The sequence below is a fragment of the Salvelinus alpinus genome, chromosome 34 (genome assembly GCF_045679555.1).
Source record: "Salvelinus alpinus chromosome 34, SLU_Salpinus.1, whole genome shotgun sequence".
Lineage (NCBI taxonomy): Eukaryota > Metazoa > Chordata > Actinopteri > Salmoniformes > Salmonidae > Salvelinus > Salvelinus alpinus.
Genome location: NC_092119.1, coordinates 931,814 through 958,778, shown reverse-complemented (window position 1 = coordinate 958,778; position 26,965 = coordinate 931,814). Strand labels below are relative to the sequence as shown.

At 43.5% G+C, this 26,965-nt stretch overlaps 1 protein-coding gene across 1 annotated transcript in view; it reads right to left on the bottom strand.

Annotated features, from left to right (window-relative positions):
- LOC139563533 (transmembrane protein 87A-like) overlaps positions 1-26,566 on the bottom strand; it is a 51,939-nt gene extending 25,373 nt beyond the window's left edge. The window contains exons 1-14 of the mRNA XM_071382268.1: positions 26,371-26,566; positions 25,606-25,663; positions 25,097-25,194; positions 24,684-24,800; positions 23,797-23,844; positions 22,240-22,296; positions 20,916-21,066; positions 20,516-20,577; positions 15,895-16,078; positions 15,576-15,675; positions 14,351-14,444; positions 13,118-13,298; positions 12,851-12,909; positions 11,776-11,879 (exon numbers count right to left, since the gene is read on the bottom strand). Of these exons, the coding sequence (XP_071238369.1) occupies positions 11,776-11,879; positions 12,851-12,909; positions 13,118-13,298; positions 14,351-14,444; positions 15,576-15,675; positions 15,895-16,078; positions 20,516-20,577; positions 20,916-21,066; positions 22,240-22,296; positions 23,797-23,844; positions 24,684-24,800; positions 25,097-25,194; positions 25,606-25,663; positions 26,371-26,475 (1,418 nt within the window). The 5' untranslated portion in view covers positions 26,476-26,566. The remainder of the gene's footprint in view (positions 1-11,775; positions 11,880-12,850; positions 12,910-13,117; positions 13,299-14,350; positions 14,445-15,575; positions 15,676-15,894; positions 16,079-20,515; positions 20,578-20,915; positions 21,067-22,239; positions 22,297-23,796; positions 23,845-24,683; positions 24,801-25,096; positions 25,195-25,605; positions 25,664-26,370) is intronic.
- Positions 26,567-26,965: the final 399 nt, after the last annotated feature.

Below are 26,965 nucleotides of genomic sequence, written 5' to 3'. Positions count from 1 at the left end.
CTCCATAGCTAGCAGAATTTTTCCATTTTCTGCATTTGTCATTAGTTTCCCGGTTCTCTCCACCTGTCCCTCCATGTCTGCCATCACCTGCTCGTGCTTCAGCTGTGCACTGCGGTATTGGACAGATGCCAATCTCGGGTGGCAAGACATCAGGGCTAGACTGGAGAGAACATTTACGAGGCCTGCGCCTGATGGTTGATTTTGGAAAGCGCTGTTGTCTGCTTTTCCACTAAGGGCATAATTAGTGTTGGTATCGCTGCTGAGGTCAGAGATCAATACATTTGCGGGTGGAGGTTGACTAATTAGCGGGCGGGTGGGGATTACCCCCTCTGATGGCTTGCACATTATTAGAACATTTTGAAAGGGAAAATGTTTTTCCTAATTTTCCTAAATTTGGTTTTGGAATATATTGGAAGCTGCAACGACAAGTTTAATCTATTTATAGACGTTAATGAGCTATCAGTACTGGACAGTACTGTGGAAGTTGGACGTGAATGAATTTGCAAAAGCAAATTGAATTAATTAATCAATGCCAATGATTAATCCTACCCGTGTAGGCTATCTGGGTATTAAACTTTAATTAACATGAGATGTGGCTTCATCTAGGTTAATATGATAAGTTTAAAAGTGTCTCATTTGATTGGAAGAACATTAAATTGTGTTCAACAATTTAACTTATTAAATTGAATGAGACGATATTCCATACAATCTCTGTTGATTGGATATCATAAGTGTAACAGTAGACCAAATGTTTGGAACATTCAACACTGTGGTACACTTCCCCCTAAGGCCGAAACCACATGGGATTCCCGCTGGGGCGGGGCTTCTGTCAGTAGTGGATTACTGACTGGGTTTTGAAAAACCCAAATTTTACTGATTGATCAATTTAATGATAAATCAAACCTGTATAGGCAATTTGTGAATTAAACTTTAATTAACCTGAGAAGTGCTTAATCTAGGTTAATATGAGAAGTTTAAGATGTCTCATTTAATTGGAAGAACCTAGAAAGGTATGTCCGACAATTTAAATAAATAAATTGAATGAGACCCAAACAATTGAGATTGCTGGATTATTTAAACGTGATCCACGTTTGGATATTCGCCACTTCTTTTAAGGGATGTACTTGCGGTTCTTTACCACCAGGATGCGAAATGCTGAAATCAAACGGAAGTACAAAGGGCGGGACTTCCGTCGCGCGAGGCTGAGGAATTTAAACAGCACACCGAACGTGAAAAAAAATTCCCTCTATGTTAGCTTGCACCTCGTGGATTTCCCACCTCGTGCTTACCCTATGTTGTTCAGAAATATCACGTTCTAAGCACGAAAGGGTAGGATAGGGTTCCCTCTCAAAATGGAGAGAGTAGGTTTACTTGTGACGTCTCACGTTAAACCATTCGGCCTACTTTGCTAGCGTTATGTTGACCGGAGCGACACGGTACATAAATATAGCTATGCCTGTAGTCAGTCCACAGTGTGGTAGGCAGACAAATACTTCGGCTCGGTCACCGAACGAATATCTTCTAATTTCTAACCTTATTGGCTCTAGAAGTTAATATTGACCGACAGACATAGTACCGTTTGGCCTAACGTACTAAATCTGGAATTTACCACTCACTGCTCTGACGCTAAAAGACCGGAGGCGCAATGTAGCCTCTTCAAATAGGAATCCACACACGCAAGCAATTTTTATAGAAAGCAGTCTGTTTGTACAATTTCTGTTTGCACAATTGATATTTGGAATTACACAGCAGAAACTAATTCTATCTTAGAGCCTCACACGGGGCACCATATATGTCGTGTCTTTGGTATCGTTAAATTGAAGACTTTTAGTTTTATCATAGATTCCTGTAATTAGGGATTACGCGATCACTTTAGTAATAGCGTAACTAATTAACTATGAATTCGAGGGCACCAGGGAAAGTTATTAGATTACAAAGTTATCATTTCCCAATATAACCTTTCAGATATTTCATATCTGATCAATGGTCTTCTAATTAAAGATTTATTTACTCTACCTTACGTCAGTCTCATTCCAAACGTCGTAAATCGCTGATCTGCACGAACCCAGTCTTCACTATGAGTCATCCATACATCAATTGTCTTAAATCATTTATTTATTACTAACTAATTAATTCACAGAAATGCAAAACAAACAAACTTAAAATAGTTACATGAAATGATGGGAGAAAATATGCCCTAGTGGGCTAAACCGGCATGGCGGCTGTTAGACAAAGGGAAAGTTGCGTTCGACTAAGAATTCACTACAGAGTCCATAACTATAACAATTGACATGCTAATCCTTACACATGAACGCTCACTCATTCGGGAACAATTGCAATCAATATATATATAGTTACGTCCAGTGTGTGTGTCCTTGGTCGTTGGAGAGAAGTTCGTTTTGGTTGTGGATTGTTCAGAGTGTCATTCGTAATAGAATGGATGTTTCGGTGGTTGTCTTTCTTCGCTTTCAATGATACCGAATTCCTAGCTGCAGACTAGAAGTCAATATCAAAGACTTGTTATGATTCGTATAAGAGTTTTAACCACGTGGGATGGTTAAAAGATTCAGCAGTCTGGTCTCAAACCTTTGTCCTCTCGTGATTGAGAGAAACATGGTCTGGGGTAATTTCTTAAGAGTTGGCTTTTATTCAGATAGCAGAGAGGGGTGGTCCCATGGTCTCTGACCCAACTGGCTCAGGGGCGGTCCTTGGATTTAGTTCAAATACAACCAAATAGTTCAAATAGTTCAAATACAAATACAATTGTATTTTCCTTCATTAAACAGTTCAAAATCATATTACACAATTATACAAACAGTATCATACTCACTCATTCATTTTATACAACAAACAGATGTTAACCTCATATCTGAGGTTATTATATAAACAGCGGTATGGTAATGTGGTCAACCCGTCTCTCCTGAGTTTCCCACATGGGGACAAATGGACCGGTTCATAGCTGGACCTTCAGCGATCATTCCTACTTGTGCAGGAATATGAAATATGTTCGTACCTCAAGTTCTGTGAGGTGGAAGAGAATTCCTTTGTCCTGAAAGTTTACCCTCTGTCTTAATACGGTTTGTGGTGGGGAGATTCTCAGGAATTTACGACATCTCTCTGTGATCACAGCATGGGTCGAAGGAGTGGAGGCAGGGAGAGGGGGATGGGGTTTGCTATACCCACGCAGGCAACGTCATGACATACCCCCCCTGGTGGTTTGGATCTTGTTTGTCCTGCAAGTTACAAATCAACATAAAATCATGAACACGTGGTGTCCTGCTTGTAGATCGTCGTTGCAGTCCCCTCTAGTGGTTGAACTTGGTAGGCTTCTCTGAAAGCGGAGCAGTCCACCACAAGGATGGCAGTTGATGTCCGGTTGGTGATCGCCGTGGAGGTCCCTTCTAGTGATGTACCTTGGTAGGTTCCCTGGAAGCTGCAAAGTACCCCAGGGAGGGCCAGGGGATGTCCTGGTTGGTGATCGCCGTTGCGGTCCCCCCCTTGGTGGTTTACCTTTGTAGGCTCTCTGACAGCGGGCATGCAGCCACAAGGATGGGCCGTGGGTGTCAGGATTTGGGGTCGCCGTTGCGGTCCCTTCTAGTGATGTACCTTGGTAGGTTCCCTGGAAGCTGCAAAGTACCCCAGGGAGGGCCAGGGGATGTCCTGGTTGGTGATCACCGTTGTGGTCCCCCCCTTGGTGGTTTACCTTGGTAGGCTCTCTGACAGCGGGCATGCCGCCACAAGGATGGGCCGTGGGTGTCCGGATTTGGGGTCGCCGTTCCGGACCCGTCGTCTGGTTGTCGTCCAGACTGGAAGATCTGAGCAGTAACTTAGGCAGATGTTAACAACGCACACACACTCATGAAATATATAATTACATTCATTCCCCAATGAGCGGCGTTGTGGCACTAAGTGAATGTTGTATGGGGAAGTTGTTTATGGCTCTATCACTTCCTAAATGTCAAAGGAACTGAACCGAAAAGGAATGAAAGCATAAACAAAACAAAAATATACAAAATATAGTTCTCACACAAAAATCATCTAATTGGACTGTATTCTATATACGTCCAATGTTCTGGCAAAATGACTATCATGGCATTGTCTCTAATGCCATATCTAGGGTTTTCCTACTTGGTGTGTTGCTTAGGCACTATCCTAAGTTGATAACTATATGATAACTTTACAGCTGTAAGGCACTAGTTTTGGGCAGTCTACAGGGATGACCTATGGACTTCTGGGAAGAAAACTGGTGAGTGCTGTAGAGACAAAGGCCTAGAAGTAAATGTTCAACTTTACTAAGGCTGGTATTTTGCTTGGACCCTTAAGTGATCCTAGCATAAATCCTAATTGGATGTTCCGTTGTGCATGTGCGTTTATGCTTAAACAAGCGCGCATGTCAAGGGAAGAAAACCAAGTATCCTGGCAGATTACAACTTGTTCAGAAAGAGTCTGACGTAGTCAGGAAATTTTCAGGTCGATGCCTGGAGGTCAGTCAGAATTGGTGTCGAGGGAGTCTGTAGTAGTTTTTACTAAGTCACTGTGTCTTCCACTATTGTAGTGGTGATAGGTATGAAGTCTATTTCATAGCTATGTTATCCACGGAGGAGCTGACCTCACGACGGTAGTACTCTTTAAGTATTAGACCCGTCGTACGTGGTGTGATCATGGTTGTTGATTCTAATAATTTTCCTCCTGAATGAAGGATTCTATTTATTAGTGGCATGTGTGTTAACCATTGGAAGAGTGCACTGGAGATTCCCTTCCCTGTGTTGCACTCTGAGTGACTCCTATGTCGCTATTGTCAAGGGTAATTTGATTGGTTAGGTCTCTAACCTCCTTACTGATTGTAGCTAGACTGACTGTTGCTGGTATTGGTACTGGTGCTCAAAGGGACCAGTTATCCTACCGATTTATTTTGAAATATTATACTACCGGAACACATGATTGGAGCATTTTACTAGTTGTATTGTAGTTGAACCTACGCATGGCAAGGAATGATTATTATTGCCATTTGTTTTGGAGGTGGACAAGTCCACTGGACTTCCTTTACGACCAGTGTGGTACACCTCAGTACTATTTTAGATGTGCTCTAAGATAATCCCCGTCTAGGGGCCTGTCTGCTCCTCAATGTTCTCATAGAGGAGTTTACAACTAGATTTGATTTATGCTCTGGCGGCCTCGTACGGTGTTGTCCGTAGTCTTGACCCCCCCACCGGCCTCGATGAGGCTCATCATGGGTCTGGGCTACTATTCCCCCCCTTTGTGTCTCGGGACCCCCCCCACCAGCGGGTGGTGTTGGTGTCCGAGGCGCAAATGAAAAGATCGGACCCGATGTACGAGTTGTCAGCGGCCGCGTTGTTATGAGAATGGCTGTAACCTTTCAACCAAATCTCCTGGTGTTTGTGCTTCAAAACGCTCAGTGGCTGTCGAGGCATGTCAGTCCCCACCGCGTGTGGCAACTTCTTCAGTACCTGCGAACTGAGACGAGGATATCGGTCTGTGATATCGCAAAGTGTTTCACCAGTGGGAATCATCGGGTCAGTTGCTGGACTGGCGCCATTAGTGTCATTGTAAGGGTTGACAGTCCCCAACAAAGCGGAAGGTGTATCATCGGAAGCAGAGTATACTCTGCGCATCGATGTTTTTCTTGCTGAGACGGCCGCAGTGCTTGCGGAAATGTCTGAAGGGCAAGAGGAGTTCATCTCAACTACCGTATTGCGCGACTGCACGGAGGAGGGAAGTTGCTTATTAACAGAGACAGCTGGCTCGAAATCATGAAAAGAATGGTCAATCAGGTTGGCTGATGGAATGTGTCGAGATATAGTAATATCTCCTTGGATCGGATTCTGCCCCAAGAGGTTTTTAAACGTCTTTTTCCCAAGGGGTGCTTTTGACAGATATCCCTCGTGACTGACTGCGTTGCAGCTAGCGTTAGGGGAAGACAGTGTGGTCAGTGGAGAAGGCAGGGTGGCCTGTGACCATACCTGGTTGGTTTTCCAATCCATCAATGGGAGTAACCGATCCATCAATTCTGCTCCAAGTAGCAGGGGTACAGTTTCGAGGCTGGTAATGTACACAAGGTGAATGAGCGATACGTCCTTGAAGTGTAGTTTCAGCATGACTCTCAATGTGAGAGGCGAGGTAGTCTGAGTGACCCCTCGAAGTGTAGTGTCGCATCGTTCTACTTTTAACCAACGTTTAGTTGGCTTCAAAGCCCTTTTTAGATCATCAAACAATGTTTGAGAGATGAGTGATATTGTCGCACCCGAATCAATTAGCGCATGACAAGTTAAGCAGTCCTCCAGGACTGTTTCCAGGTACGGCCGTTTAGATTCGTGGTTAGTGGACATATTCCCCACAAAGTGGAGTGGTCTTTCGCAACGACGTGATGTGCCATTTCTGTTCAAGGTGGAAGCAGATTGACTTTTACAATTTTGAGTGGGCTTAGTTTTAACGAAGCGTTTGACCTTTTTCTTCGCAACCTGTGTATCAGAGTCTATAGACAAAGCCCGGGGGCTTGTTTCTTGATCAAGCGGGCCCTGGATAGGGTCTTGAATGAGAGCGGGAGAAATTTGAACTTTAACGTCCTTGCTAAGGGTGTTAATTCCTGCGGACCTGGTGTCCGGTAATTCCCCGTCTAGTCCTTGTGACTTATCTTTTACCCTTTTCTCAAATTGTTCTCGCTTTAGTTCTTCCCGTAGTGGAACTTCTGGGGAACATTGGTCTACGTTTTGATTGTCCTTCAACCCTTTGTTACCCTTGTGCTCTGACACTTTGTGTGGGTTGGGTGCAGGAACGTAGCGAACAGGTCGATTGTAGCGGTAGTCATGTTGATTGCGACGTACTTTACAGTTATTTCGACCGCGGAGGTTATTGGAATCATGGTTTCGTGGTAGAAACTGTTGTTGTGCGTCATCTCTCAACGCTCCAATACCTGATAATGCACCCTCTAGCTGGAGTGAGTGCTCCTGGTCAAACTTCAAAACCGAGTGGTCAGGGCTCTTAGCGTTGTGAACTTTTGATGCCTCAAAAGCTGTGTTTGCAAGCTCTCTGAGTTGTAAGATAGGCAAGCCAACGTGGGCGGCAGGGCCCAAGTAGGTAATGAAGGTAGGATACATGTTCGACAGGAACATTTGTTTAAAAGGTAACAGGTCTTCCATGCCTGTTTCAGTGAGTAGGCCAAAGTAAGCTGAACGAAGCCTATGATAGTAAGCTTGTGGGTGTTCGTTCCGAGCTTGTTTAACGGTGTTAGCCAGTGAGCTATTGTGTTTGCGAGTCGCAGAACCACTGAATTCTACTTTCAAAGCTGTGGCAAGTTTAGCGTAGTCATTTAGCACGTGTTGCTGTTGTAGACGAATGAACCTTGTCACGTGTCTATTTGACGTTCGCTTCAACAGGTAAACCCTGTCAGAAGCTGTAGCGTTCGGGTAGCCATCCAACGCGTCCTCTATGTCAGTTAGGAACGTCTCAGTATCGTTTGGCTGACCTGGAACGGGGTCAAAGGTGGGGAAATACTTGACGAGTTTGTCAAGGTATTCCGCGCCAAGCGGGCGGAGAGGGTTGGCTTCATCCTGTGGAGAGATTGGGGCCGAAAGGCCAAGAGAAGAAGCCAAGCCTTGTTGTTGTTGGCCAAGAGGTGCAATATTACTCAGTGCCGAATGGCCAAGAGGAGAAGACTGAGGGACACATGAGGGAGGCAAGGTCTGAAACTTATCGTCTTTACTCCTGTGAGTACAGGGCTCCGGTTGCTTGGATTGGTAGTCGCGCTGTAGAGCGTGACCATTCTGGACTTCGTCCAGATGGTACCTAAGGGTGGTATTCTGCTGCATTGCAGAGTCCACTTGAGCGCTTAGAGTACTGATTTTGGACACGTGAGTGTCACACTTGCTCCTTTCGGTCTCAAACTTATCTGTCATTGTTTGCAAATAGAGGTCTCGAGTACGGAGCGAGAGATTCAGTGATGAGATTTCCGCTGCTTGCTTAGAAATCAATATTTCCATCTTCATCACCTGATTTCTCTCATCATTCATTTGGTCAGCGACTTCAATGAGTTCTGCTGATTTGTCATCCAACTTTGACATTATGTTCATTAACTGATCGTCTTTGGTCTGCAGCGTTTTGAGTAGAACCGTGTTATTTTGAGTAACGTTCAACATAACTGCATGCATGTTATCAAGTTGAGCGCTCCTGTTTGTAGATAACTCTTCAGATTTATCTAGTTTGGCGTGGACATCATCGTATTTAGTTTTGGCTAAATCGAGTTGTTCCAGTAGCATTTGATTTTGTTCCTGTAGAAAATGATTTTGTTGAAGAGCTTGTGCTTGTTCATCGTCATACGTTTTTGCAATTTTATTTAATTGTTCAGTTTTCAAGCGCAGCTCCATAGCTAGCAGAATTTTTCCATTTTCTGCATTTGTCATTAGTTTCCCGGTTCTCTCCACCTGTCCCTCCATGTCTGCCATCACCTGCTCGTGCTTCAGCTGTGCACTGCGGTATTGGACAGATGCCAATCTCGGGTGGCAAGACATCAGGGCTAGACTGGAGAGAACATTTACGAGGCCTGCGCCTGATGGTTGATTTTGGAAAGCGCTGTTGTCTGCTTTTCCACTAAGGGCATAATTAGTGTTGGTATCGCTGCTGAGGTCAGAGATCAATACATTTGCGGGTGGAGGTTGACTAATTAGCGGGCGGGTGGGGATTACCCCCTCTGATGGCTTGCACATTATTAGAACATTTTGAAAGGGAAAATGTTTTTCCTAATTTTCCTAAATTTGGTTTTGGAATATATTGGAAGCTGCAACGACAAGTTTAATCTATTTATAGACGTTAATGAGCTATCAGTACTGGACAGTACTGTGGAAGTTGGACGTGAATGAATTTGCAAAAGCAAATTGAATTAATTAATCAATGCCAATGATTAATCCTACCCGTGTAGGCTATCTGGGTATTAAACTTTAATTAACATGAGATGTGGCTTCATCTAGGTTAATATGATAAGTTTAAAAGTGTCTCATTTGATTGGAAGAACATTAAATTGTGTTCAACAATTTAACTTATTAAATTGAATGAGACAATATTCCATACAATCTCTGTTGATTGGATATCATAAGTGTAACAGTAGACCAAATGTTTGGAACATTCAACACTGTGGTACACTTCCCCCTAAGGCCGAAACCACATGGGATTCCCGCTGGGGCGGGGCTTCTGTCAGTAGTGGATTACTGACTGGGTTTTGAAAAACCCAAATTTTACTGATTGATCAATTTAATGATAAATCAAACCTGTATAGGCAATTTGTGAATTAAACTTTAATTAACCTGAGAAGTGCTTAATCTAGGTTAATATGAGAAGTTTAAGATGTCTCATTTAATTGGAAGAACCTAGAAAGGTATGTCCGACAATTTAAATAAATAAATTGAATGAGACCCAAACAATTGAGATTGCTGGATTATTTAAACGTGATCCACGTTTGGATATTCGCCACTTCTTTTAAGGGATGTACTTGCGGTTCTTTACCACCAGGATGCGAAATGCTGAAATCAAACGGAAGTACAAAGGGCGGGACTTCCGTCGCGCGAGGCTGAGGAATTTAAACAGCACACCGAACGTGAAAAAAAATTCCCTCTATGTTAGCTTGCACCTCGTGGATTTCCCACCTCGTGCTTACCCTATGTTGTTCAGAAATATCACGTTCTAAGCACGAAAGGGTAGGATAGGGTTCCCTCTCAAAATGGAGAGAGTAGGTTTACTTGTGACGTCTCACGTTAAACCATTCGGCCTACTTTGCTAGCGTTATGTTGACCGGAGCGACACGGTACATAAATATAGCTATGCCTGTAGTCAGTCCACAGTGTGGTAGGCAGACAAATACTTCGGCTCGGTCACCGAACGAATATCTTCTAATTTCTAACCTTATTGGCTCTAGAAGTTAATATTGACCGACAGACATAGTACCGTTTGGCCTAACGTACTAAATCTGGAATTTACCACTCACTGCTCTGACGCTAAAAGACCGGAGGCGCAATGTAGCCTCTTCAAATAGGAATCCACACACGCAAGCAATTTTTATAGAAAGCAGTCTGTTTGTACAATTTCTGTTTGCACAATTGATATTTGGAATTACACAGCAGAAACTAATTCTATCTTAGAGCCTCACACGGGGCACCATATATGTCGTGTCTTTGGTATCGTTAAATTGAAGACTTTTAGTTTTATCATAGATTCCTGTAATTAGGGATTACGCGATCACTTTAGTAATAGCGTAACTAATTAACTATGAATTCGAGGGCACCAGGGAAAGTTATTAGATTACAAAGTTATCATTTCCCAATATAACCTTTCAGATATTTCATATCTGATCAATGGTCTTCTAATTAAAGATTTATTTACTCTACCTTACGTCAGTCTCATTCCAAACGTCGTAAATCGCTGATCTGCACGAACCCAGTCTTCACTATGAGTCATCCATACATCAATTGTCTTAAATCATTTATTTATTACTAACTAATTAATTCACAGAAATGCAAAACAAACAAACTTAAAATAGTTACATGAAATGATGGGAGAAAATATGCCCTAGTGGGCTAAACCGGCATGGCGGCTGTTAGACAAAGGGAAAGTTGCGTTCGACTAAGAATTCACTACAGAGTCCATAACTATAACAATTGACATGCTAATCCTTACACATGAACGCTCACTCATTCGGGAACAATTGCAATCAATATATATATAGTTACGTCCAGTGTGTGTGTCCTTGGTCGTTGGAGAGAAGTTCGTTTTGGTTGTGGATTGTTCAGAGTGTCATTCGTAATAGAATGGATGTTTCGGTGGTTGTCTTTCTTCGCTTTCAATGATACCGAATTCCTAGCTGCAGACTAGAAGTCAATATCAAAGACTTGTTATGATTCGTATAAGAGTTTTAACCACGTGGGATGGTTAAAAGATTCAGCAGTCTGGTCTCAAACCTTTGTCCTCTCGTGATTGAGAGAAACATGGTCTGGGGTAATTTCTTAAGAGTTGGCTTTTATTCAGATAGCAGAGAGGGGTGGTCCCATGGTCTCTGACCCAACTGGCTCAGGGGCGGTCCTTGGATTTAGTTCAAATACAACCAAATAGTTCAAATAGTTCAAATACAAATACAATTGTATTTTCCTTCATTAAACAGTTCAAAATCATATTACACAATTATACAAACAGTATCATACTCACTCATTCATTTTATACAACAAACAGATGTTAACCTCATATCTGAGGTTATTATATAAACAGCGGTATGGTAATGTGGTCAACCCGTCTCTCCTGAGTTTCCCACATGGGGACAAATGGACCGGTTCATAGCTGGACCTTCAGCGATCATTCCTACTTGTGCAGGAATATGAAATATGTTCGTACCTCAAGTTCTGTGAGGTGGAAGAGAATTCCTTTGTCCTGAAAGTTTACCCTCTGTCTTAATACTGTTTGTGGTGGGGAGATTCTCAGGAATTTACGACATCTCTCTGTGATCACAGCATGGGTTGAAGGAGTGGAGGCAGGGAGAGGGGGATGGGGTTTGCTATACCCACGCAGGCAACGTCATGACATATATATATGTTACTACACTGTTACTATTGTATGTATATATATATATATATATATATATATATTACTACTGTATATATATATATATATATATTACTACACTGTTACTATTGTATATGTATATATTATTTGTGTTATTACAAATGACCTCTATGAAAATATTAGGCAGGTACATAGTCTGTTAAACTGTTGACCTCTGACCTCTGGCTGTTGGCGGAGGGTCGTAGCAACACCATGATGACCAGGAGGATGGTGGAGAAGAGGAGGCGCCAGAACGCATCGTCCACCCACAGGTCCCTCCAACCCTGAGACACAGGGGACAGAGACACAGGGGACAGAGACACAGGGGACAGAGACACAGTGGACAGAGACACAGTGGACAGAGACAGGGGACAGAGACACAGTGGACAGAGACACAGGGGACAGAGACACAGGGGACAGAGACACAGGGGACAGAGACACAGTGGACAGAGACACAGGGGACAGAGACACAGGGGACAGAGACACAGTGGACAGAGACAGGGGACAGAGACACAGTGGACAGAGACACAGTGGACAGAGACACAGGGGACAGAGACACAGTGGACAGAGACACAGTGGACAGAGACACAGTGGACAGAGACACAGTGGACAGAGACACAGGGGACAGAGACAGGGGACAGAGACACAGTGGACAGAGACAGGGGACAGAGACACAGTGGACAGAGACACAGTGGACAGAGACACAGGGGACAGAGACACAGGGGACAGAGACAGGGGACAGAGACACAGTGGACAGAGACACAGTGGACAGAGACACAGTGGACAGAGACACAGGGGACAGAGACACAGGGGACAGAGACACAGGGGACAGAGACACAGTGGACAGAGACACAGGGGACAGAGACACAATGTATTAAAACACAAGTGGACATTCTGGTGGACATTCCTGCAGTCAGCATGCCAATTGAATGCTCCCTCAAAACTTGAGACATCTGTGGCTTTGTGTTGTGACAAAACTGCACATTTTAGAGTGACCTTTTGTCTCCAGCACAAGGTGCACCTGTGTAATGATCATGTTGTTTAATCAGCTTCTTGATATACCACACCTGTCAGGTGGATGGATTATCTTGGTAAAAGGGGAAATGCTCACGAACAGGGATGTTTCTAGACAACAATTTTAGAGAAATAAGAGTTTTTGTGCCTATGGAACATTTTCTGGGATCTTTTATTTCAGCTCATGGGAAACATGGGACCAACCCTTTATTTTTGTTCAGTGTAAAATCTACCAACTCACGGTCTGGCAGTCGACCAGCTTAAACACTTTGGTCGTCCAGATGATGAAGATAATAGAAGCTACGGAAACAAAACAAAGTGAAAAGATACGTCATTTATTTTATTAATTTATCCTTTGTTTATTCAATAAGTCAATATTGAGATTACAAAAAACATTTTTTTTCAAGTAAGTACCTGAGTACAACTAAATTCATATCAAATTTAAAAAAGCTGTGTCTTTCATAGTATTGTGACATTAAAAGCATCCATAAATATTCCTTCAACTCACCCAGAACAGAGAAGATGAGTGTGTTGGTGAAATGCTGATACAGAGACAGCTTCACCACGTTCCTACGCAGCTTCAGGAGACGAGTGGTCTGGGACAAGCTAATGAAGATCCACCACATCACACAGGAGTCAATGAGGGAGAGACTCAGGTTGGCCATCAGGGCAACGGTCCCATAGAGACCCTGAAGAGACAGAGAGAGAGAGAAAGAGAGAGAGACAGGGAGAGAGAGAGAGAGAGAGACAGAGAGAAAGAGAGAGAGAAAAAGAGAGAGAGAGAAAGAGAGAGAAAAAGAGAGAGAGACAGGGAGCGAGAGAAAGAGAGAGAGAGAAAGAGAGAGAAAAAGAGAGAGAGACAGGGAGCGAGAGAAAGAGAGAGAGAGAAAGAGAGAGAAAAAGAGAGAGAGAGAAAGAGAGAGAAAAAGAGAGACAGGGAGCGAGAGAAAGAGAGAGAGAGAGAGAGAGAGAGAAAAAGAGAGAGAGAGAAAGAGAGAGAAAAAGAGAGAGAGACAGGGAGAGAGAGAGAGAGAGAGAGAAAGAGAGAGAAAAAGAGAGAGAGAGAAAGAGAGAGAGAGAAAGAAACAGTTCAAAGTGTGAGAGACAGAAAGAGAGAGAGAGAAAAAGAGAGAAAAAGAGAGAGAGAGAAAGAGAGAAAAAGAGAGAGAGACAGGGAGCGAGAGAAAGAGAGAGAGAAAGAGAGAGAAAAAGAGAGAGAGAGAAAGAGAGAGAAAAAGAGAGACAGGGAGCGAGAGAAAGAGAGAGAGAGAAAGAGAGAGAAAAAGAGAGAGAGAGAAAGAGAGAGAAAAAGAGAGAGAGACAGGGAGCGAGAGAAAGAGAGAGAGAGAAAGAGAGAGAAAAAGAGAGAGAGAGAGAGAGAGAAAGAGAGAGAGAGAAAGAGAGAGAGAGAAAGAGAGATAGAAAGAGAGAGAGAGAAAAAGAGAGAGAGAAAAAGAGAGAAAAAGAGAGAGACAGAGAACGAGAAAAAGAGAGACAGAATGAGAGAGAGAGAAAGAGAGAGAGAGAAAAAGAGAGAAACAGAGAGAGAAAGAGAGAGAGAAACAGAGAGAGAAAGAGAGAGAAAGATAAAGAGAGAGAGAGAGAGAGAAACAGAGAGAGAGAGAGAGAGAGAGAGACAGTTCAAAGTGTGCGAGACAGAGATGCATCCACAAACTTCACAAGGTGTCTCAAAGTGATATAGATGAGAAGTGTAGTGATTATCCCAACTGTAGCTACTCACTCCTGTGACGCGCAGCACTCCCTCCACAGAGGAGAAGAGCAGGTAGAGCAGGCCTACTGCTGCTAGCCGGTGGACTGTGGTGCCCAGCCTGGGTCTGTGAGAGACAGCGCAGGAAAACAAGGGGAAATCAGGGCCTGTACTCACAAAACAGTCTCAGAGTACAGATCTAGGATCAGCTTCCCCTTTCTTAGATCATACTGAAAAAGATGGGGGTCTGATCCTAGATCGGCGCTCTCTTACTCTGAGACGCGTTGTGAATACGGGCCCAGATGTTGTGGTCAAAGCCAGGCCATAAAACCAGGGCGTTGGTGTGTGTGTGGGCTTGTATTAGTATCCTCATGGGTACCAGAAATCCCCAAAAGTCCCCACAAGGATAGCAAAACCTATGCTGTGTGTGTGTGTGTGTGTGTGTGTGTGTGTGTGTGTGTGTGTGTGTGTGTGTGTGTGTGTGTGTGTGTGTGTGTGTGTGTGTGTCACAACTCCTTGTACATGAAAACACTGTACAAGATTGTAGTGTGAGAGTTGGGGATTCCTCCATTGATACCATACAGTCAGTAGGTGATGGACAACGACAGCAGTTCAGCTCTGAACCCATAGAATAGTGTATTCATAGTCGGTACAGTATTCAGTCAGTACAGTATTCATAGTCAGTACAGTATTCAGTACAGTATTCATAGTCAGTACAGTATTCAGTCAGTACAGTAGTCATAGTCAGTACAGTATTCAGTACAGTATTCATAGTCAGTACAGTATTCAGTATAGTCAGTATTCAGTCAGTACAGTATTCAGTCAGTACAGTATTCAGTCAGTACAGTATTCAGTACAGTATTCATAGTCAGTACAGTATTCAGTCAGTACAGTATTCAGTCAGTACAGTATTCATAGTCAGTACAGTATTCATAGTCAGTACAGTATTCATAGTCAGTACAGTATTCAGTCAGTACAGTATTCAGTCAGTACAGTATTCAGTCAGTACAGTAGTCAGTCAGTACAGTATTCAGTCAGTATTCAAATTGTACGCGTTCCAAATGGCACTCTATTCCTTTAAACACTTTAGACTGGAGCCCTGTGGGCCCTAGTGCACTACTTTAGACTGGGGCCCTAGTGCACTACTTTAGACTGGGGCCCTAGTGCACTACTTTTGACTGGAGCCCTGTGGGCCCTAGTGCACTATTAAAAAAGGGGACTAAGGGTGCCATTTGGGACAGGTACGGGACGAACTCACTTGACGATGCCGTAGCCCAGACTGACTATGAGCACTAGGATCCGAGCCAGAGATCTCTTCAGAGCAGACAGCAACTCGGCAAAGATTACAGCACCTTGGACTGTGGAGGGAGAACATTTTTAAACATAAAAAAAAATTATAATAATAATAATTTGACCAAAAAAGTAAATGTGAGTTGGAAGTAAATTTACAGATTTTACAAAAAGAGAATGACCATGATGCAGTTCTCCTTTAAATCAACTCAACTGATCGATTGACATACCAAACTAAAACAAAAACTGACAGTGCATTTCAAAATAAGAGCGTGAATTTAACCGACCGTAGTCTCCTTTGTAACGGATGCTCTGGTACTCGGAGTAGAAGACTGCTTTCTCCAGCATGCCCAGGATGATCACTCCTCCGATCCAGAACTGGATCCTCAACAGATCCTTCCAGTAACAGGCCGACCAGAAGAGCCAGAGCGCCCCGAAGAATACATACACTATACACATCACCATGTAGAACTGTAGAACATAGATATACACATCACCACCATGTAGAACATAGATATACACATCACCACCATGTAGAACATAGATATACACATCACCATGTAGAACATACACATCACCATGTAGAACTATAGAAGAACAAACACATCACCATGTAGAACTATAGAACATAGATATCCACATCACCACCATGTAGAATATAGATATCCACATCACCACCATGTAGAACATAGATATCCACATCACCACCATGTAGAACATAGATATACACATCACCACCATGTAGAACATAGATATCCACATCACCATGTAGAACATAGATATCCACATCACCATGTAGAACATAGATATCCACATCACCATGTAGAACATAGATATCCACATCACCATGTAGAACATAGATATACACATTACTAGGTAGAACTGGGGAACACACACCCACACGTCAGAGAGGCAGGTATAGGAAGAAACAGAGCAGCTGTTTCGGACATTGAAACATGACATCATAATATACCGTCTTAACTGACGAATACCAGCATAATATACCATCCTACCTAACACATACCATCATAATATACCATCCTACCTAACACATACCATCATAATATACCACCCTAACACGTACCATCATAATATACCATCCTACCTAACACGTACCATCATAATATGCCATCCTAACATGTACCATCATAATATACCACCCTAACACGTACCATCATAATATACCATCCTACCTAACACGTACCATCCTAACACGTACCATCATAATATACCACCCTAACACGTACCATCATAATATACCATCCTAACATATACCACCATAATATACCATTCTAACACGTACCATCATAATATACCATCCTAACACATACCATCATAATATACCATCCTAACACATACCATCATAATATACCATCCTACCTAACACGTACCATCATAATATACCATCCTAACACGTACCATCATAATATACCATCCTAACACGTACCATCATAATATACCACCCTAACACGTACCATCATAATATACCATCCTACCTAACACGTACCATCATAATATACCATCCTAACACGTACCATCATAATATACCATCCTAACACGTACCATCATAATATACCATCCTAACATATACCACCATAATATGTACCATCATAATATACCGTCCTAACACGTACCATCATAATATACCATCCTAACACATACCATCATAATATACCATCCTAACACGTACCATCATAATATACCATCCTAACACATCATAATATACCATCCTAACTAATACACTCCATCATATTATACCATCCTAACACATTCCATCATAATATACCGTCCTAACACATACCATCATAATATACCATCCTAACACATACCATCATAATATACCATCCTACCTAACACATACCATCATAATATACCATCCTAACACGTACCATCATAATATACCGTCCTAACACATACCATCATAATATACCATCCTAACACATACCATCATAATATACCGTCCTAACACATACCATCATAATATACCATCCTAACACATACCATCATAATATACCATCCTACCTAACACATACCATCATAATATACCATCCTAACACGTACCATCATCATATACCGTCCTAACCAATACATACCATCATAATATACCATCCTACCTAACACGTACCATCATCATATACCATCCTAACACGTACCATCATAATATACCATCCCACCTAACACATACCATCATCATATACCATCCTAACACGTACCATCATAATATACCATCCTAACACGTACCATCATAATATACCGTCCTAACACGTACCATCATAATATACCATCCTAACACGTACCATCATCATACCATCCTAACCAATACATACCATCATAATATACCATCCTAACACATATCATAATATACCATCCTAACTAATACACTCCATCATATTATGCCATCCTAACATGTACCATCATAATATACCATCCTAACTAATACATACCATCATAATATACCATCCTAACTATCACATACCATCATAATATACCATCCTAACTAACACGTACCATCATAATATACCATCCTACCTAACACGTACCATCATAATATACCATCCTGACACATACCATCATAATATGCCATCATAATATACCATCCTAACCAATACATACCATCATTAAATACCATCCTAACTAATACATACCATCACAACATTCCATCATAATATACCATCCTAACATGTACCATCATAATATACCATCCTAACACGTACCATCATAATATACCGTCCTAACACATACCATCATCATATACCATCCTAACATGTACCATCATAATATACCATCCTAACTAATACATACCATCACAACATTCCATCATAATATACCATCCTAACATGTACCATCATAATATACCATCCTAACATGTACCATCATAATATACCATCCTAACATGTACCATCATAATATACCATCCTAACATGTACCATCATAATATACCATCCTAACTAACATGTACCATCATAATATACCATCCTAACTAACATGTACCATCATAATATACCATCCTAACATGTACCATCATACTATACCATCCTAACTAACATGTACCATCATACTATACCATCCTAACATGTACCATCATACTATACCATCCTAACTAACATGTACCATCATACTATACCATCCTAACATGTACCATCCTAACTAACATGTACCATCATAATATACCATCCTAACATGTACCATCATAATATACCATCCTAACTAACATGTACCATCATAATATACCATCCTAACATGTACCATCATAACATACCATCCTAACATGTACCATCATAATATACCATCCTAACATGTACCATCATAATATACCATCCTAACTAACATGTACCATCATAATATACCATCCTAACATGTACCATCATAACATACCATCCTAACATGTACCATCATAATATACCATCCTAACATGTACCATCATAATATACCATCCTAACTAACATGTACCATCATAATATACCATCCTAACATGTACCATCATAACATACCATCCTAACATGTACCATCATAATACAGTGCCTTCAGAAAGTATTCACACCCCTTGACTTTCTACACATTTTGTTGTGTTACAGCCTGAATGGATTACATTGAGATTGTGTGTCACTGTCCTACACACACAAAACCCCAAACTAGAATTATGTTTTTAGTGTGAATTCAGCTACTTCAGTATCCCTGCATGTTGTACATATGACCCTGACACTAGACCTGACCCTAGACCTGGCCCTAGACCTGGCCCCTAGACCTGACCCTAGACCTGGCCCTAGACCCGGCCCTAGACCCGACCCTAGACCCGACCCTAGACCCGACCCTAAACCTGACCCGACCCTAGACCCGACCCTAGACCTGACCCTAGACCTGACCCTAGACCTGGACCTGGCCCTAGACCTGGCCCTAGACCTGACCCTAGACCTGACCCTAGACCTGGACCTGGCCCTAGACCTGGCCCTAGACCTGACCCTAAACCTGACACTAGACCCGACCCTAGACCTGACCCTAGACCTGACCCTAGACCTGACCCTAGACCTGGCCCTAGACCTAGACCTGACCCTAGACCTGGCCCTAGACCTGGCCCTAGACCTGACCCTAGACCTGACCCTAGACCTGGCCCTAGACCTGGCCCTAGACCTGACACTGGCCCTAGACCTGGCCCTAGACCTGGCACTGACCCTAGACCTGACCCTAGACCTGACCCTAGACCTGGCCCCGACACTGACCCTAGACCTGGCACCTGACCCTAGACCTGACACTGACCCTAGCCCTGACCCTAGACCTGACCCTAGACCTGACCCTAGACCTGACCCTAGACCTGGCCCTAGACCTGACCCTAGACCTGGCCCTAGACCTGGCCCTAGACCTGGCCCTAGACCTGGCCCTAGACCTGACCCTAGACCTGACCCTAGACCTGGCACTGACCCTAGACCTGACCCTAGACCTGACCCTAGACCTGACCCTAGACCTGGCCCTAGACCTGACCCTAGACCTGGCACTGACCCTAGACCTGACCCTAGACCTGGCACTGACCCTAGACCTGACCCTAGACCTGACCCTAGACCTGGCCCCGACACTGACCCTAGACCTGGCACCTGACCCTAGACCTGACACTGACCCTAGCCCTGACCCTAGACCTGACCCTAGACCTGACCCTAGACCTGACCCTAGACCTGGCCCTAGACCTGGCCCTAGACCTGGCCCTAGACCTGGCCCTAGACCTAGACCTGACCCTAGACCTGACCCTAGACCTGACCCAGTATACATTCTCCTGTTGTTTTATGTCTCTCTTATTTCTTGTGTATTTTTTCCCCCAGTTACACTATTTTGATACTGAATACTGCACTGTTGGGACAGACTTGCAAGCTAAGCATTTCACTGTACTTGTGCATGAGACAAATACAACTAGAAACACACCATCATAAGAGGCCAGTCTGCAGGGGAGGAGTATTCACGAGGCCCCTTCATCTCCACGGTCACTGTAAATACACACACAGGCAGTCAGAGACAGGCAGTCAGAGACAGGCAGTCAGAGACAGGCAGTCAGAGACAGGCAGTCAGACATAGGCAGTCAGACATAGGCAGGCAGTCAGAGACAGGCAGTCAGAGACAGGCAGTCAGAGACAGGCAGACACAGGCAGTCACAGACAGGCAGTCAGACACAGGCAGTCAGAGACAGGCAGTCACAGACAGGCAGTCACAGACAGGCAGTCAGACAACGTTAATTTCTCATTGCTCTGCAGACAGACGGGCACTTCAATGATGAAGCACTAAGTCAAAGGTCTATGTTCATATTAAAGGTTACGGTATTACTGACTGATAAAGGCCAGGTTTCCCGGGACATCATTAGTCTCCTCCTCCTCTGCTCCAGGGCGCCCCCCGCTGGCATCTCCACGCTGCTGCGGCTGCACCTTCACTATAAACAGGTAGGGGCTGTCGAACCACGCCTTGGCCACCGCACCTATATCCTTCAGGGGGGGACACATGACAAGACGCTTCGAACGCATCCCAAATAGCACTCTGTTCCCTATTTAGACAGCGGTGAAAAAAAGTACCCAATCGTCATACTTGAGAAAAAGATACCTTAATATAGAATGACTCAAGTAAAAGTGAGTCACCATACGGACACGCCTGGTACACAAATGGATGACGTCGAGTGTGGAGTAAAAGTATTTAGTTTTAAATATATTTAAGTATCAAAAGGAAATGTAATTGCTAAAATATACTTAAGTATCAAAAGTAAAAAAAGTATAAATCATTTAAAATTCCTTATATTAAGCAAAGCAGATGGCACAATTTTCTTGTTTTGTTTAATATATGGATAGGAAGGGGCATGCTCCAACACTCAGACATGTGTGTTTAGTGAGTCCTCCAGATCAGAGGCAGTAGGGATGACCAGGGATGTTCTCTGTTTAGTGAGTCCTCCAGATCAGAGGCAGTAGGGATGACCAGGGATGTTCTCTGTTTAGTGAGTCCTCCAGATCAGAGGCAGTAGGGAGGACCAGGGATGTTCTCTTGATAAGTGTGTGAATTAGACCATTTTCCTGTCCTAGTTAGTACTTTTAAAGGTTTCAGGGGAAATGTATGGGGTAAAAAGTACATTATTTCCTTTAGGAATGTAGTGACATAAAAGTATGTTGTCAAAAATATAAATTATAAAGTACAAATACCTAAAAAAAAACAACTTAAGTAAAAATACTTTAAAGTACTACATAAGTACTTTACACCACTGTACTTAGTCCACTACTTTTGACCAGGGTCCATATGCTGTCCATATGCACCCTCGACAACTACTGTGATTATTATTATTTGACCCTGCTGGTCATTTATGAACATTTGAACATCTTGGCCATGTTCTGTTATAATCTCCACCCGGCACAGCCAGAAGAGGACTGGCCACCCCTCATAGCCTGGTTCCTCTCTAGGTGTCTTCCTAGGTTTTGGCCTTTCTAGGGAGTTTTTCCTAGCCACTGTGCTTCTACACCTGCATTGCTTTGCTGTTTGGGGTTTTAGGCTGGGTTTCTGTACAGCACTTTGAGATATCAGCTGATGTACGAAGGGCTTTATAAATACATTTGATTTGATTTACAGAAACCTTATTAAAAAAAACACACTATAAAACAGTGTTCTGATTGGCTTACCGGCTTTTCCAGCCACCCCTGTGGAGCGCTCTGATTGGAAGGCCTGCCTTCCTCACTCTAAACAACAACAGAGTGAGTAGACAGATGTGTTATTAATTTGATTTCAATCACTTTTTTGACAGCACCTCTTGATTTGAACAAAACATTCTCTAAATATTTGCCCACGGTAGAAGTAAAATAAATAGCAGAAATACTTTATTTACATAAGTATTCAGACCCTTTACTATGATACTCAAAATTGAGACTAGAGGTGCATCCTGTTTCCATTGATCATCCCTAGAGATGTTTCTACAACTTGATTGGAGTTCACCTGTGGTAAATTCAATTGATTGGACATGATTCGGAAAGGCACACACCTGTCTATATAAGGTCACACAGTTGACAGTGCATGTCAGAGCAAAAACCAAGCCACGAGGTCGAAGGAATTGTCCGTAGAGCTCCGAGACAGGATTGTGTCGAGGCACAGATCTGGGGATGGTACCAAAACATTTCTGCAGCATTGAAGGTCCCCAAGAACACAGTGGCCTCCATCATTCTTAAATGGAAGAAGTTTGGAACCACTAAGACTCTTCCTAGAGCTGGTCGCCCGGCCAAAACTGAGCAATCGGGAGAAGGGCCTTGGTCAGGGAGGTGGCCAAGAACCCGATGGTCACTGACAGAGCTCATGAGTTCCTCTGTGGAGATGGGAGAATCTTCCAGAAGGACAACCATCTCTGCAGCACTCCACCAATCAGGCCTTCATGGTAGAGTGGCCAGACGGAAGCCACTCCTCCTCAGTAAAAGGCACACCTAAAGACTCTCAGACCATGAGGTTAAAAGATTTTAAAACTTCATTGTTAAAGACTTCATTGTAGCAGATAGAGGAACGGAGGTACCAAGATGTAACTATTTGGCCTGAATGCCAAGCGTCACGTCTGGAGGAAACCTGGCACCATCCCTACGGTGAAGCATGGTGGTGGCAGCATCATGCTGTGGGGATGTTTTTCAGAGGCAGGGACTGGGAGACTAGTCAGGATTAAGGGAAAGATGAACAGAGAAAAGTACAGAGAGATCCTTGATGAAAACCTGTTCCAGAGCGCTCAGGACCTCAGACTGGGGCGAAGGTTCACCTTCCAACAGGACAACGACCCTAAGCACACAGCCAAGACAACACAGAAGGGGCTTCGGGACAAGTCTCTGAATGAGTGGCCCAGCCAGAGCCCGGACATCTCTGGAGAGACCTGAAAATAGCTGTGCAGCGACGCTCCCCATCCAACCTGACAGAACTTGAGAGGATCTGCAGAGAAGAATGGGAGAAACTCCCCAAATACAGGTGTGCCAAGCTTGTAGCGTCATACCCAAGAAGACTCGAGGCTGTAATCACTGATTCAACAAAGTACTGAGTTAAGGGTCTGAATACTTAAGTAAATTTACAGATTTTTTGTTTTGCTTTGTTAATACAACAGTTTTTGCTTTGTCATTATGGGGTATCATGTGTCATTTTATTTTAGAATAAGGCTGTAACGTAACAACACTTTTATTTTTAAAATCAAGGTGTCTGAATACACAGTAGAATACCTGTGGGCTGATGAGGGGCTGATAGGTGCTGAAGTCTGTGTAGTACACCTGGAAGGAGGAGGGGGGAGGAATGGAGAGGGGGAGGAATGGAGAGGGGAGGAATGGAATGGAGGGAGGGAGGAATGGAGGGGGGAGGAATGGAGGGGGGGATGAAAAGAGGATGGGAGGAATGGAGGAGGGGAGGAATGGAGGGGGGGAGGAATGGAGGGGGGTGGAATGGAGAGGGGAGGAATGGAGGGAGGGAGGGAGGAATGGAGGGGAGAGGAATGGAGAGGGGAGGAATGGAGGGGGGGAGGGGGATGGAGGGGGGGGGGAATGGAGGAGGGGAGGAATGGAGAGGGGAGGAATGGAGAGGGGGAGGAATGGAGGGGGGGGAATGGAGGGGGGGGAATGGAGAGGGGAGGAATGGAGAGGGGGAGGAATGGAGAGGGGGAGGAATGGAGAGGGGGGTGGAGGGGGGGGATGGAGAGGGGAGGAATGGAGAGGGGGAGGAATGGAGAGGGGGAGGAATGGAGAGGGGGAGGAATGGAGGGAGGGAGGAATGGAGGGAGGGAGGGAGGAATGGAGGGGAGAGGAATGGAGGGGGGAGGTATGGAGAGGGGAGGAATGGAGGGGGGGAGGAATGAAGGGAGGGAGGAATGGAGAGGGGGAGGAATGGAGAGGGGAGGAATGGAGGAGGGAGGAATGGAGGGAGGGAGGGAGAAATGGAGAGGGGGAGGGAGAAATGGAGAGAGGGAGGAATGGAGAGAGGGAGGAATGGAGAGGGGAGGGGACAGAGATATAATACATCAACCAAGAATTATAAGTCAGTGTATGGCAACCCCCCCCCCCCCCCCAACAACAACAACAACAACAACAACAAAACAACAACAGAAGAGACGGCCAACCTTGGGTAGAAAAAGAGCTGAGCAGTTGTCAAAGTACATGTATCCCTGGCTGTAGAAGCCATTCCAGTCCTCCTTCAGCATGTGATCCAGACCAAACATAGTCAGTGCCTTGTTGTCCTACAGGAAGTAGAAACAACTCACTGAATGGGCACAACAACAAACAAACAAACAAACAAAGGACAAAACAGGGGGGGCCTGTTTCTTCTAATGTAGAAATAATGGTGTCTAATAAATGACAGGCAACACACTATGTTGCGGTCCTGCTAGTACAACATTAATGTGATGGCATCGTTGGATACGTAGTACTGCTTCTCTGTGTGCTATTTGTGGTTTGTGTGCAGGGTTAGGATGAGTCTGCCTGTCAGAATATGGGCAGCAGAGAAGAAGAAGGGAAAAAAAGGGATTGTACTCACTGGAGTATTAAAGACTTCATTGTAGCAGATAGAGGAACGGAGGTACCAACTGATGTTGAAGGCCAGGTTGGAATCACATAAAGCCAAGTCCCCCTGGACTGGAGGAGGAGAGGAGAGTCAATGGCAGAAACACGGGGCAGGGGAGGGGGGAGGGGATACAATGCACTGCTACTTGTACTACATTCTTATGAAGGTTATATGAAGTGTAATAACTTGTAACGATGGGGAAAGTGTAAGGGCCGTACCAAGTGTTTTGTAGTGAAATGAAGGATACTGGGAGAAACACAGCCATGTGGTCACTATGTTCCCTATACCTTATAGTGCACTATTTTTGACTAGGGAGCAGATAAGGAACAGGGTGAAATTTCAAACGAAGCCCATAAGTAAGTATAGTTGCACGACAGGAGTAACAGGAAAACCCTGTTTAACTACATCTGTCAAAATCAATATTTTTTGGGCTGTATGCAAATTATCTTTTGTTGTTGTCGTCTTCCAAGGTGTATACTTACATCTCATAAAGATGGTTGTGTTGGCGTACAATGTCTTCCTGAAGACGGCATTTTGTGACTAAGGAAACGAATAGATCAAGTTACCGTGGCAGCAAGCACCTTGGACAACCTCTTACCAATCATGTGACAGTGAGAGAAGGTTTTATGTAAATAGTTGTCTGATGTTGTATTTCACAACCATGACAACGAGCTCGTTGGAATGTTATCAAGCCTTAGTCTTGCTAGCATTATTATCTCAACTTAAGAAATAAGGAAACTAGCTATACGCAATATTATATTCACTACCAGACCTTAGATGAGTGGTCATGAGTTGGAGCAGACGAGCAGGTACACATTATAGTACTATATATATATATATATATATATATATTTTTTTTTTTACAGTATTGTTAGGTTATTGAGGACACAACGGAGTCTTCTCGGCTCAAGGAGTAACGTTAGTAGCAAATCATCTGTGGTAGCTAGCTAGTAGCCTATCTTCCCAGATCGTGTGATGTAATATTGACCGTGAAAACAATCAGACCGGTGTAACGTTAGTACATACACAGGTGTCTGATCGTCGAACACCTTCAGATTACATCTGTCAACCCGGGATTCATTTACTTCCCTGGGCTTGACTGTTGTACTTCAAAAAGCCTGCTGGCTAGGCTAGGCTAGGCTATCTGAGGTTCTTTAGCTACCTACCTGCTGCAGCTGATATTGAAATACGGTCATGTTACAACACGATAACAACACACACAGGACAGTCACGGCGCATGTACTCACTGAGTTGATGTCGACATTCCACAAGGACACTTCTGCCCCGATCCCTGGACGCAAAATTGAAATAAAAAACAACGAACATGACAAAAACACCGTGACATCTGTCATTTTAATTTGTGTACGAAGCAGTTCCGCAGTCAGTTCCGGGCCGGGCTCTGTTTGGTGAGGGAGCGGCTGTACGGACACGCCTGGTACCCTGATGGATGACGTCGCGCTATTGAGAGTCGGACTGTGGAGACGAACGGATACGATAAAATAAACGATAAAGAAAACCAATTTGACCTCTTAATACTAATTGTGTTCATGGGAAAAAATCTAATCAATAAATAATTAAAAAATCTAATTAAAACGAATAGAAAAATAATACAAAATAATAAACTAATAAAAAAACACTTTTCCTTGTTTTCTTTAAGGAGTTCGAGCAGTACAGTAAAGCCCATTCTACAGTCTTCCAATAAAAAAGCTGTTAAAACAATCAATACATCTTTGTCTTTTAAGGTCTTTGTATAATCTGTCATTTGTTGTACCCCCCTAGCATATGTTGTCCTTGTCTGTTTCATACTGACGTTTTCTGCAATAATAATAATCATAAAATAAT